Consider the following 13,604-nt stretch of genomic DNA (forward strand, 5'->3'; position numbering starts at 1 on the left):
TCAGATCTCGTGCATGATTCGCTCTTAATCCATGATGAATATCGAAATCGAAACGATTGCGACGCTCGAGCTTCGTCACAGAGCAGAATTCCAGGGATGGGAGAGTCTTCAGCTCGAATTTAACGATTCCATATGTTTCTCATTAGGCGGGCTCGCTCCGGTCCGAGCAGACTCGGGAAGCTCTTCCGAGTGCTGCTTAGAGTTTGAATGAGGAACTCTCGTCCGAAGCCACACTTCACCCTCGTCAAGCATAATCTCGTCGCTTAGAGAGAGATTGGAATGCGCCATTAGTTTTAGTCCTACGCGCCCAATCTCCGGAGGACGGGGACTTCATAGCCTCCGAGAGCGGAAATATAAGTCAAAACTCGTTCCGCGTGAGCTCCGAGGATGTCTGGCTTCGCAAAATTTACAGACAGGTTTCTTCGGGTATCCAGAGGTTGCGAGATCTAAGCCAGGCTCGGAGTCCTGCCATCATTGATTGCATCGACAAGCAACAGCTGGGGTCTTCGATCGCTGAATTACAATATGCCTATTATTCTCGTGTCCGCCCTCTGAGGGAGCTCAGAGCCGTCACAGAGATTTAGCGGGAGCCTACGGCCCGCGTCGCCGAACTCTTAGCACATCGCTGTTCGATTCGTCCTTCCCTAAAGCTACAACCTGTGGCGCCATATGGTCACACATGCTTGTCGAGTATGGTGAGCCTCGAGGCGGCGGAGGCTTCACGGGGACCGCAATCGACTTCTCCTCACAGGGACCGCACAGCGAATCGGGGATGAAGACGCGTAATATTGAGAAAACATCTGGAATTGAACCTGACCGTCTCCGACGTCGGACTCACCTTCCCAAAGCGTTCTTCAATGCGTTTCCGCGATGTGTGCCCGACCCATCGCGCGGAGCTGAAGTCGACCAGGAACCGTGAATTCCAGGCTTGTCTTTCAAAACTCTTGGTAAATGTCAAATGATTCTCTCCGAGAGCTCGAACGTCGGTGTCGTGCTCGCTATTCCAATGCTACAGTTTCCAATGTGTATAAACCGTCGTGCAGCGCCCCCAACCGGATACGGGGGAAAATCAAGAGGAGGAGAGATCGAGGGCAAGGGACGCGCCATATGGAAGAAAGGAAGGGCTCCAGAGTGTAGCTTCGGTCCAAAAGACCATATGTGATCTAATTTAAGGCGAATGGAACTTTCGAAACTCATCCCGGAATTATCTCCTTGAGCGAGCCTGTCGTCATCTGCGCTGAATCGACTTCCCACTCGAATTCTCCATCATTCCCTCAAATAAGTCGTTGAATGTCGAATGGAAGGCTTCGTGAGCTTGAAGGCCGTTCCTGAAAAACGCCCCTCGGATCGGGAGGAGAAGTCTCTCGCCACGAACATTCCGACTGGGAATAATAAGAAGGGTCAAGTTGAGAAACCTTCATTCTTTCTCTCATTCCGAAATGCACAATATATTTTACAGTATGTACAAGGTCATTTCTCAACACATCGTCTTTTCTCGACTTCCTCTGGGAATTTTCTTCTGTCCAAACGACTTTTTCCCTCGACCTCTCTTCTGCATTCCACGTCCTCTGCCAGGATGTTTATCGGCTTTACGCTGCATGAAACGCTCCTTGTTACAGATCTGTCGAGCCCGTGCACCGGTCTCCGATGAATCGTAATTGGCGTAGGACCATAGAGCTTTGTTACAGAACTCCTGGACGTCCTTCCTATCGGTGTTCCTGAGTCGAGTTCGGAGATCGACAAGAGATTCGACGGTGGCCTCAAAGGGAATGCTCTCCGTTTTCGAATTCGCGAATTTTGTCCAAACTTTCCCTGCGAGACGAAGTATACAACAATTAGAATCCGCTTCAATAGTCGCCGGCGACTGTACCCACTCTCGCATGATAAAGCTCAATAAATCTTACCACAGAGCTGTAATAAGGAATTGACGTCCCTGTCCGGGAGATCGACTTGCTGAAGCAATTTCGGGACATATTCCTCAAGAATTTTCTTCGCTACTCCGACGTCGCCCAGGAGCAGGAACATGATTTCGAGCGACTGCAGAGTCAGTCTCGATAGGAACTTGGTTTTGCTCTCCTTGGAAAATATGACGGGAGCGAAGCGTTCTATTGCTTCAGTTAGTGAATGCCCTTCTTGGATCAATGGAGTCCAGCCCGCCTGCACAGCCATTGCACGGGCTGTCTGCAAGTCATCGAGCGGAACCGTCGAGGTGTGATGAAACAAGACGTATCGAACTACGAATCCGAAGGGAGCTGGAAACGTGCAACGGAGCGTTCAGTACGCGCCGAAATACGATGAAAACGTATTCGCCCGTAAGGTGAGACAGAGGAGAACAAAGCCGACACAATACTCACAATCAACTTTGATGCCTTCGAGGCTCTGCGGCCAGCCAGCGAGCATGCAGCCGATATGATAAGCCGCTTCGCAGCTGTGATCCGCCATCGAATAATAAATTTCATCGATCAACTGGAGGAATTCACCCTGTATCTCCGATGCGATATAAGAAATCACTTTCAAAAGACTAGAGAGCTCGATAATGGATTTCTTCGAACGGTCTGGCGACATGAGGTAGCCTCGGATGAAGTTTATACACTGAAAGTGGGAATCCTTCAGATTATGTTGGGTCTCAGAAGCTGGCTTGTCTGCTTCTGAAGCTAGATGAGTAGATCTGCGTCGGGAGCCTCAAGTTCGAGGTAGAAAACGGAAATCCGACTCGATGAGTCGCCCGTATGCTTTCGATTATTTTTCTCGAATCTTGGAGTACTCACGTTGAATCCGATACAATGCTTCGTCTTCCCCTCGTACTTCTTAAGCTGAGGTACGTATTTGAGGAAAAACGTCACCAAGTTCCGCTCAGTCTCCGTAATCTGGGACTGGGTTTGTACTTGAAGCTTTTCGTTGATGTCCAGCAGAACATAAACGAAGCTGACATAAAGCTTTCTCAGGTGTTCCAAATCGACCAATTGGGCCAACGCTTCCTCCATCGTAATTTGGAGCACAGCAACCTTCCTCAGCGTTTCCTCGATCGAGGTGAAGCGACCGTGCTTTTGTTTGAAATAGCCGACTATTGTTTGCATAGTATCACGTTTCGAGTCGGTCTGTTCCCCGTCAATTGGTTTCGCCTCTTTGGATACGATGACGTCATCGTAGCCGAACAATTTGCCTGTTTCGTAGACCTCGTTTTCAGGAATGTACGAATCTTTCAACAGACTGACGATCCCGTTCCTAGTGGTCATCCGACCCGCACGAGCTGGAGTTCTCACGTTACCTTCCGCTTGTTTCGGCGGAGCGCTCTCCGGGCCACCGAGCAGAGGAGGTAATGCCTCGTCGACTTTGGCGGATGATCGGAGGGAGCTCCTCGTGTACGGTCGATCAATCAATGGGCAGGTCGTGGGGGAATTAGGGATCATCTTCGACTTGCGCCTGGTGAGCATCGGGGAACTCTCGGAAGATGAGGGAGACGCCGGCGGTGAGATCAAATTTTGATTCGATTTGGCCTCCAGCCTGGTGTCGCGGATATCCGAGAGGATGTCCTCGATGAATTCCATGGGTATCCGTTTGGTTGCGCTCCTGTCAGCCGGCGAAAGTGTCTCGGGACTCAACGGGGTTTCCGGATGCTCGTCCTCGTAATCAATGAACATCGGAGTTTCTTCGTCTTCTGAATCGCTCTGCCCTCGGTCGCGATCAGCCGCAGCGAGCCGCTCACCGTCCCACGACCGCAACTCCCAAGTGGGCGGTGATTCCGAGCTACATTCTATTATTTCGACTTTGGCTTCTTCCCGTGTCCGCTCTAATTGGACTTGTGAGCTCTCCTGCGGCTCGACTTCTTCCTTCTGTACCACTCTCTCTGAGCAGTCGCCGATCACGCTTCCGAACGGTGTCTGCTCTGCGAGTTCGGAATCAGCTGGAATTGGATAGGCCGGCGGACCGGCAGCTGATTCCTCCGCGTCGGATTCCATCAGAGCCGGCTTTTCTGAATCCAAGGGAAGCTTTCCGCCTTCCGCTGAATCGCCCAGTTGTGGCGCAGCTTGAATTCTGCGTTGCAGCATAGTCTCTTTAGCCTCCAGAAATTTGGCATCGATCGATTTCTTGAGCACATTTCTCTGAAACTCCTTCACGAGAGGTTCGCTCTTCTTCCGTTTCGACAACCGTTTCAGACGATAATCGTTCCTCAGCCTGGAAGGTAAAAAACGGGAGGGCTCCGTCATGTCAATCCTTTCAACCGTTCGGAACTCCTCATATCCATCCTTATCGTAGTCATTTTCGTTTAGATCGCGAAGTTTCAACCCCAAGTTTAGAACCCGGTAGAGGTTCGGAACGCACAGTGGAGGGACTTTCGCGCTAGCGGGAGCGACAGGGCTTCCGGTTTGACTTCCATGGCTCGGTGACCCGTCTTCCGGTTTCGATCTCAATGCTGGAGAAACTGGACTTTGGATCTCTCTGTGATGCGACTCGACACGGCGCACCAGGTGGTTGTCCGATAATACTGGTTCGCTCTTGTCTGCGATGACCTCCCTTTCGCTCGAGATACTTCGATGGGATCGTGGTTTAGGAACTTTATCGCGTCGAGGAACTCCAGGTTCGTACGACGTCGGAGCTTCGAAGAATTCTTCGGGAGCTCTCGGTGTTTCCGGGGGTACCGGGAAGCCGAAAGATGTCCTGTAAAACGTGTTCGAGAGAAGGGAGATTATTCACCGAGAAGAATTGTCGGTGATCCGAATTACAGAGTTTTTCACGAGAAACAAACAACGACTTACCGCCGAGAGACGTCTCCGATGGCTGTACTGGACAGCAAAGCTCTCGAGTCCTGTATAGAGTCGCTCTGTCCGATCCCAGACCCCACGTTCTGATCCGAGCACGACAGTCTCACATGCTTTGTGACCTGATCGAATTCCAACGAAAGTTTCGAGGTCCCGCTCGAGGGCATTTGGAAACTGAATGTCGTCATGCTGGAAACATAATGGGTTCATGATGAGTTGGGGCGTCGAATACTACGTCCCGCAAATCTGGGAATCACTGATGCTTCACCCGATTGAGTCTCACCCCAGGTTAGGGCTGTGCGTGACTTCTGCCTTCAGACAGCTCGGCTCCGGCACCCTGCTGAAAAGCGGGGACGAGGACGTACTATCGCGAGGGGCTGCGAATAAAGGCTCGAAACCGCTCGAGTTTTGATGAATCAGCTGTTTTCTCGGGTGGTCTGATTTGTCTTTCTTCTTTTTCTTCTTCCGACGCATCGGTACGGGGCTCGGAGGCATCGGCGACACGGCGAGGAGTCTCTCGTTGGGCTTTCCGAAAGGGTTGCACATTTCCGCCAGAATCATCTCGACCTCTTCCATCATTCTGAGGAAATATAAATAGGGTAGTTGAGTTCCGCGCGGCGGCGTCGGATCCCACATCAAAAGCATTCCGAAACAATCTGCGAGAGATTAGCTTACTTTGCATCGGAATCATCATCGGCCTCATCTTCTTGATCTCCGTCGCCGTTATCAGCTGACTCGGTCACCGCGGGCTCTGTCAGCATGAAAGTCTCGTCTTCTTTGAATGTCACGTGTTTTTCCGTTTTCCGGGGAAGCAGTGGGCATTCAGGGATCGGTGAAATCGAATCTTCACCGTCACTAACGAGAGGGATATTCGGAATGCATTCGAGGAGGGAGACGGGTTTCTTTCGAATCGTATCCGTCTCGTCGCTGTCTTTTCCAGTCGAGGACTCCACGAAAATTGAGCTGTCGTCGTGCTTCGTTTCGAGACTCTCGAAATCCTGTATAGGACGGTCTTGCGCAACGACAGTCGTCGGTGGGGTCGCAATGCCCCGATTCGTGTCTCGTATTTGATGTGCATCTGACATTCCTGCCGGGACTGCTCGATCCGGAGAGTCGGGATGAATGCCGCCCACTGCTAGCACCGGTTCTTCGCATTCAAGCACCGGCATGTCCAGCCTGGTTTCCGTCTGACACTCTCGACTGTGCATTGAAAGCGCGGAAGTTTGACACATTCGGTGCGTTCGCAGCGCGATTTCAGTTTGACAGCTAGACTCTACGCAAGTCGAATCTTTTTCGGCAGACTTTTTCTCTTCGACGGTATCTGGAAAATCAATATTCCGGTTAGCATGGTTTGGTCGAAGATCCTGAAATGCTCGCGACGGAGGCATAATATTGCGCTTCTAAGGCGGACGAGGAGTCTCCTGGATTCCTCTCTGAGTTGGAACCTTGTGGATATTCTCTCCGCCATTTTTCTAGCCAGTGAAGGTGCCTCGATCGTGTGTCGCGCGGACAAGATTACAGAAATGCAATCACAAGGATAACGGAGCTCGATGCGAACAAAACATAACCCGTAGCGATACCCCCACGGTAACATTCGACAAGGGGTAGGGACGGAGAGTATCGACCAACCTGTATCGTTTTGAAGGATCCGTTCCAGTTGCATGGCTTCCTGTTCCAAGGGATCCAAACTGACTCCCAGCGCTGCTTCCAGAATCTCGATCGAACGCAGAACCTCATCGTTTCCGAGTGCAGATTTTAGCCGAATCAGATTTTTCTGAAATTATGAGCGATATATCTATAATCGGATGACGGAGCTGCACGAGCTCTCCTTTGACTGAGAAAGTGCTCCAGTCTGTGTCGCAGTAAAAGGCAGTCAGGCAGTTATGCATATCGCTCGAACTGCGCAGGGATTCGATCATTTCAGAGCTCGGTTACGAAACGGAGTCTTCTGAGTGAACAGAATGAATCATACTCTAATCCAGATGAATAACCAGTCTCCCACGAAAGTCGGTAGGTAAGTACATATATTAAAAAAAAGCAGCGCTTCAAAAGCTCCGGCCCGAAGTCAAGGCTGTTCACGGACACAGAACAAAAATAGAAAGCGAACAGAGACAAGAATTCGTCGAAGATAGGCACACTAGTCGCACTTGAACCCGTTAGCCCACGAGAGAGCGGGCAGCACGTCAGGGCCGGGCTGAAACATTAGAGCGAAGCCAGACCTTTCGAATAGCCTGGGCATACGAATGAGCAAAAAATATCGAGAGGTATCAGATGCGACCTGTCACTTATTCTATCCCACAGCTGTTCAATGCAACCTCCCCTCGATCCCGCTCCGATACGAGATCTACATCGAATTGTATCCACACGCAGGGTCGAAATCGGGAATCGAAAAATGGCGATAGTCAACCAGCGCCTGAGTCGCCACTGAGTCACGCCGAGAAGATGAATCACGAGACCCTTCTTCTCGCGGGAACCTTTTTGAGATTACCCTGAGGGTCTTCTTTAAAAAGGAATTCCCGAGACAACCGTGAAATGATGGCTCAAGAGAATTGTTCCTCAAGAGAGCCCGTGGGACGTACTGGGGAGACTACTGTACAATCGAAAGATGTAACGCCGTAAGCTTCCGCCGATTCTGGGGAGAGAGATTAAGTTTCCAGTATTCTGGCTGAACTTACCATGGCTCGCGTGCTCTGTCGTTTCTGCGTGTTGTGACGTCTGACTGAAAGTGAGAAGGAACACTTGTCAATCAAAACTTCGTCTCGGGAGAACTGCCTCTGAGCATTCTTCCCTTCTCTCATCCGGAGGATGCGTGGAATCATCTCCACGGTTATCGCGACGAGTCAAGTCGGATCGTCTGGCTTCGTGCCGAGATATAACCTCGGGGGTGACTCCGAACTACCCTGTCGAACCTAACAGAGACGTTCCGCGAAGCTTCCATATACGCAATGACATCATCTGAGTGTCCAAAACTTCGAGCCTCAGGCTACACAACCATTATTCTGCCGCTTATTGTACATTCGAATCATCGCGACATCGTCCAATTCCGCCGAGATAACCGTCGAGAACCCCTCAGAACCAGCGATGAGTAAATACGGATGGATGTCCAATGACCCCTCCGCGAATGAAGTCACCGCGAAGTGATCTACACGGAAGGCAACGGAAATATTTACCAGTACTAATCCTCGGCCGGAAGAGCTCCTGACGGGGATTCCATTTTGCAGCTACGAGTCACTCACTCCAACGATAGAGAGTCTCCAGGATGACTCTCGACCGGGAGTTCCGCCATCAAGCACCTGCTTCTCGGCATATTACGACGCTACGCTGCCCTCCGAAACCGATTCATCACGTATCCCAGATCAGAAAAGACTCATCGGGAACTCGGACGAGCCGCTATAGAACTCGCAGCCTCTGCGCTTTCCCGGAATCCCTTCTCTTCAGCATGAGAGAGAGGCGACACTTCGTGGACCATCGATTCCCTATCCTCAATCACGAACTCGAAAGAGAAAGTCTCGCTCCCACGGCTCCCAGAGTCATCCCGATGTCGATCGCATGGTCACCGGCTGAACGCGAGTAGTGGTGACTCGATGTGACCTCAAGAGGGAACTTGGTCAGCTGTGAGGTCAGTCCTGTAAATCTTTGTAGCCTTTGCTCAGCGATGGGGATTACTATGGCTCGTCCTCTCGAGCATCCGCCTTTGGGAAGCATTCGCAAGATGGCTGTAGCAGCTCGTATCCCCCGCAATTAGTGTATGACGAATGAAGAAGCGAAGCCGCAAGGACTCTCGATTGCTCAATTATTCGAGGAGGATTGAGAAACCTCATCGCTCGATACCCCGCCGCTACAATTCGAAAGAATATTAAATTCGTTCCCAGAAAACGCATTTCCCGCGTTTTGTTCCATTGCAGAATCGGCAAGACGGTATTAGGTCGATTCTTAAGAAGTCATCCTGTCCGGAGCATTCGTTCTCGTCACGCGCGTTCAAAAACATGAGAACGGGGGAACGAGTTCAAATTTTCCGGAAAAATCTTTGAAGTCCCTCTTTGGCCGATAACGGGAACGGCTCTTGGAAGGACGAGAGCCAACACGATCCGCATCTTCCTTTCATTGTAGTTCGCGCACCCTCGTTCATCTGACAGACTAGCCGACGGGCTGGTTGTAACCCAGTAACACCGTAAGCCGCCCGGTCGGCCCCCATAGCGAGCCATGCAGAAAGCACAGCGCGTCACGGAAGAACTTTCTCCGCTCGGAATGTTCCCTCGCCATTCGCGATATTCGCCAAAACAATCCGATGGCGGCACATTCAGCTCCAAATCACGGTTCGACCCACCACGCGCAGCGAACTCATGTCGATTGTGAACTATTGAAATGTGTACAAGCGTCGAGATGCGCTCGCGATCTCCGTCGAACGATCAGCTGAGAAGCGAATTTTCTACGACGCCGACGATCATGCCAACGAATGCGCTGCCGTGAAATCTGCCGCATGCGCACAATTCGGACGTTAGCGTTGAATAGTCAGCAGGTGTCGACAGAAGACCGGAATCATTATCGCTTATGCTGTGAAAAGGGGAACTGCTCGGCTTCGTGTGATGCAATCGGATTGAAGAGCCCATCGCTGTCTCCCGGTACGACGACAACCGCCAGAATATCTCGTCAGCCAGCCAGTCAGTCAGTCAGAGCAACGTCAGCTCGCATCAAAGTCTGCATCAGCTGAGCAATCAGAGAGAGTTGTTCAAGAGCATCGGGCAGCCATGCACGCATGCATCTCTCTCAAACGTCAGCGAGAGTCGACCCTAGTGTGTACTCGGTTATAAACGTGTCGAGCTTGTGGAAAGACAGTGTTGCCTCATCGTGCGTGCCCCGATTGTGTTCTCACCGGCGGCGTCAGTGAACGCAGAGCATCTGTGGCCCGCTTTGTCGGGCTTACTACATGCGAAACACTACGTCTGAAGAATCTCTCTCTTCCAACGGACCTAAAACCGGACAGCTTCGGGCTCAGAAGCGGCTCGCGGCAAAACCGTCATGGGCCAGATGGCGGCGACAATTCGATCGGTAGTGTGGAGCTGTCTCGTTGTGTGGACGCTCGGCAGGGCGGTTCCCGGCGACAATTCTTCCCCGAAACTAGTTGCGTCAACAACAATAACCAGTCCGCGAGCCTTCTCGGAGAGCCTAGGCATCACGACGAATTCCTCGACCCATTCTATTGAGAATTCACTCACTTCGGATATCGTTTCAATCAATGCACCGCCGTCTTCCGCGGAACAATGGAATGCAACAACTTCAGGGGAGACGAGACTCGTTGACGAGGAAATTCCGTCTCTAGAAAGCTCGACGGAGCAACTGTGCTCCCCCCCTATCTGTGATGCTCAGTCGGTTTTGGTGGTTACGGTGGACCCTGTGGGTAATGAGACTGGATATGTGTCGAGAGCGCTCGGATTACCGATTTTGCTTCAGTGCTCGCTGCTGACCCAGGGCCGTCATATCTCGCTCCCTATCGTTTGGCGATTGCCGAACGCCACCGAGATAGTTTCCCATCGATTGGATATAGCAAGCGTTGACATGAGTGATGCCGGAGAGTACACCTGCTCGCTGGCACCCCACGAATGCTGTTCCGGTGTCCAACCATACAAAGTCCATCTCAGTGTCTATGAACTTAGCGCGACAGCCGGTACATTCCTTATGCTCTTAGTTCTGACTTCTATAGCCATCCTGGTCATCGTTTTCCTCTATTCACAAAAGAAGAAGAGATACAATGATTGGCTCAAACACGAGATTCTTGCGGCGTCGAACAGCAGCGCGGATTCCACGCCGAGATCGACCCTGAACAGGGATATACATACGAATAGCAAAAAATACCTGCTTAACACCTAATTTAGGAGCTAGCGTAGTTTTTTCAAAAGATTCCCCCCGGGGAGCGCTGAGACGGTCTTATACTTGATGTTTGACAATAATTATTTTGAGAATTCAGATAATGTAGTAACAGGGGGGAGGGGGAAACCCGCGATAGATAGCGCGAGTTCGTGTTGGTCTCCAATGATGTTTGTTCGGGGATGTAAATTTGTGAATATGTGTAAATACAATAACAGAAGCCTCGTTAGAGGAATCCATGACGGATCTGTTTTCCTTTCTCCAACGCAACGCAGCGACGAAGGAAGATGATCTCTGTTAGAGTCGCGTAATCTACGTAGTTCCCTTTATGGCTCGCATTCCTCCAAAACTGTTTCAACGCGTTGGATTTCAAACGCCGAGCGATCAACGAATGCGTTCGGATAAACATTCGGGAGAGCGAATTTAATTGGGCTGAATAAGATGATTCGCACTCTCGCCTCTCGCTGACGGAGGTCTCGTCAATCCATGCACCCATGCTTCGCTTCGATGATGACATTTGGATGCGAAATTCATCTGCCCAGAACAGGTACGCTGAGCTCCGGAGGCCGCAGCGTTGCGAGGAAGTTTTTTCTCGCCCGAAATAGACCCTTTCACGAATACCTCACGCGCCAGTCACCTAGAGCAGTCTAACGCGAGAACAACGTCACTAGCTCTCGGAAGTTCAAGGTGTTCAGCCGGCGATTCGGTCGGCTCGTTTCCTCGCTTTCCCATCAGCTAACTCTCGCGAGCCATTGCTCTCGCAGTTTGTCTCACCGACTCATTGATGTTGCACCGGGGAGCTGGAGCCGACTCCCTGCGATATTTTCGAGCACGCTCCGCTAATGACCGCCACCGCATCTCGTATTCGGTACAGCCACGGCCACCGCAATTATCAGGAATGATGTCTCCACCGAGTCATTCCGACCAGGCACGCGGACAGGGCTGTGTTTCATTTTGAAACACAGACCCAGACCGATAATCCGATGCGCATCTGGGCGAGAAATTCTGTGATTTCGCCGCGAAAGACACTGATTCGTTTACCCGCTACCCTTATGGGTTGAATGACGCGACGAGGGTGATCTCGTCTCCGAAAAATCCGTCAACGGCTGGATGACTCATGTTATTGTTTCGCGCTCGAATACACAGTCGGAGCGGCGAAATTTCTCGGTCGCGTCCGATTACCGAGGAGCGTTTGTTCCGAGTCACCGAGAGAGTATTTTTTCCGAGTGACTCGGAGATTATACGAGGAAGTCCTGACGAACTATGCGTATGAGACAGCTCCATGTCGATTGGAGTCGGTAGAAGTAGGAAATATACAGGTTTCAGCGGACCCTCTCGAAACTGGAAAGACTTGGAGGCGTGCATTTCACGATGATTAATTTCGGAGTGCGAAGGGCATCGCTGCGGACTCACCTTTGCTTTGGAGCTGATCGATTTGGAGCTGCATCTGGGAGACCTTCGATTCCATCTCCGTCGATGCTTTTGGCGGTGCGTTCTGGGCGATTTCCAGCTGCACGCGGTAGGACTCGACTTCGATTCTCTTCGCGTTCAACTCGGTCTCGACCTCTGTTGCGCGCTGTGAAAATTGAAACGGTTTCGATGTGAGAATATTGACGCCTTGCTCGTTTTGGGAACACGGTCGGGGAAACGGGAATATGTTCATTAGGAGCTCGACGCAGCTCCGGATGCTCGGCGGAGAGTGATGATGTCCCAGATCCGAGTGGGCTCATCCTGGGATGGAACAAGGCTCTTCTGCATGATTCCTAGAGTCTTACAGTCGGAAATAAAGCGCAGCCAATGTCTCGACTAGAAGATTCTCAGAGAACGGAGAGCGCAAGAAGCTCAGGAATCGAAGTTATAGAGATGCCGAGAAATTTTAGAGAGGGAGGTGTCCGGAACAATCCGCGCACTACCGTAGTTTACTTTTTCTCCATCCAGAATTGCATTCCGTGAGCCTCGAGTCTTGCTTACCTTCTCGAGAGGATAGACCTTCTCCAGAGCTATTCGGTATTCATCTGATATTTTGCTGCATTCCTGACTGAGGAATTCATTCTGGCGCTTCAATTCGGCGACAATAGTCCTCGCGGACGAGGATGCTCTGCGTTCATGTATGAGGGAGCTGACCATTTCGCTGGAAACCAGAATAGAAGCGTACCATTGCAACTCTGTCTCAGTGGAGGAGGTGAGTCCGTCCCCAGGCTTCTCATCGTGGAAGACACCGTCTTCTTCCTCCAGCCGTCGACGACGAAAAGGCTCTTCTATCGCTCTCAGGATATACTCACTGCTGATTTTTTATCAGGTCATTGATGAGTTTCGCGCGCTGCAAAAATCAAAGCGAAATAAGGTGCCGGCTCCGTGGGCATAAACATGGGGGGTGCATGGCGGCTATCTGGAATCTTTACATAATTTGCCAGCTTTCCGCTCGTCGAAGGAGTTCAGATGGGACAGTGAAAGGGGGGAACGACGACGACTCCCCCCGAGCGTTGTCCAATGACAAGCGTGGAGTCATGACCCACTCTCCCGGGTGGTGATAGTATAGATCTCGAAGGTGTCTCGAGTCTTCAGATGAGATTCCTCTCGGGAAGAACTTTGCAGTGACATATCCTGAAGACTACTCACCTCAGATATCGAGGAGCAAGCGGAACAATTTGGCGGTTCCCCGGACATTTTCACTACGTTCTATCGCCTTGGATATCTGGCTATCACATGATATCACCACCGGGGGGATTCCAAGACCTCCCGATTTTTCGGTTCGTCTCGATTCTCGCGCAAATCAGATGATGCGATTGCGCACTAGATGGAGAACTGAATCCAGCGCGCGCTCGTATCCCATGCCGAAGCTGCGCCTGACGATCGGATTTTACGGCGAGTTCCGGAATCTTATTGACGCCCGTGAGAGAGACACACCGACCGCGAAGAGTTCCGTGCGGAACTGGTGGTCAGATACCATTAAGCTCATTGGACCTGTTCTGCATCAAG

The 13,604-nt window shown here is 51.2% G+C and overlaps 1 protein-coding gene across 1 annotated transcript; it reads right to left on the reverse strand.

The window, feature by feature from the left end:
- Positions 1-1,455: 1,455 nt before the first annotated feature.
- On the reverse strand, positions 1,456-13,395 carry LOC100907899 (uncharacterized). The gene is made up of 13 exons (XM_018640647.2): positions 13,245-13,395; positions 12,908-12,945; positions 12,597-12,756; positions 12,039-12,201; positions 7,436-7,479; positions 6,390-6,534; positions 5,436-6,081; positions 5,044-5,340; positions 4,758-4,949; positions 2,769-4,659; positions 2,355-2,592; positions 1,905-2,252; positions 1,456-1,812 (listed from the first exon to the last, which is right to left on the reverse strand). The coding sequence occupies exons 1-13, from the start codon at positions 13,290-13,292 to the stop codon at positions 1,478-1,480; spliced, it is 4,545 nt and encodes a 1,514-aa protein (XP_018496163.2). The 5' UTR covers positions 13,293-13,395; the 3' UTR covers positions 1,456-1,477.
- Between the last annotated feature and the right edge of the window lie 209 nt (positions 13,396-13,604).

The sequence above is a fragment of the Galendromus occidentalis genome, unplaced genomic scaffold, assembly GCF_000255335.2.
Source record: "Galendromus occidentalis unplaced genomic scaffold, Mocc_1.1 scf7180000077495, whole genome shotgun sequence".
Lineage (NCBI taxonomy): Eukaryota > Metazoa > Arthropoda > Arachnida > Mesostigmata > Phytoseiidae > Galendromus > Galendromus occidentalis.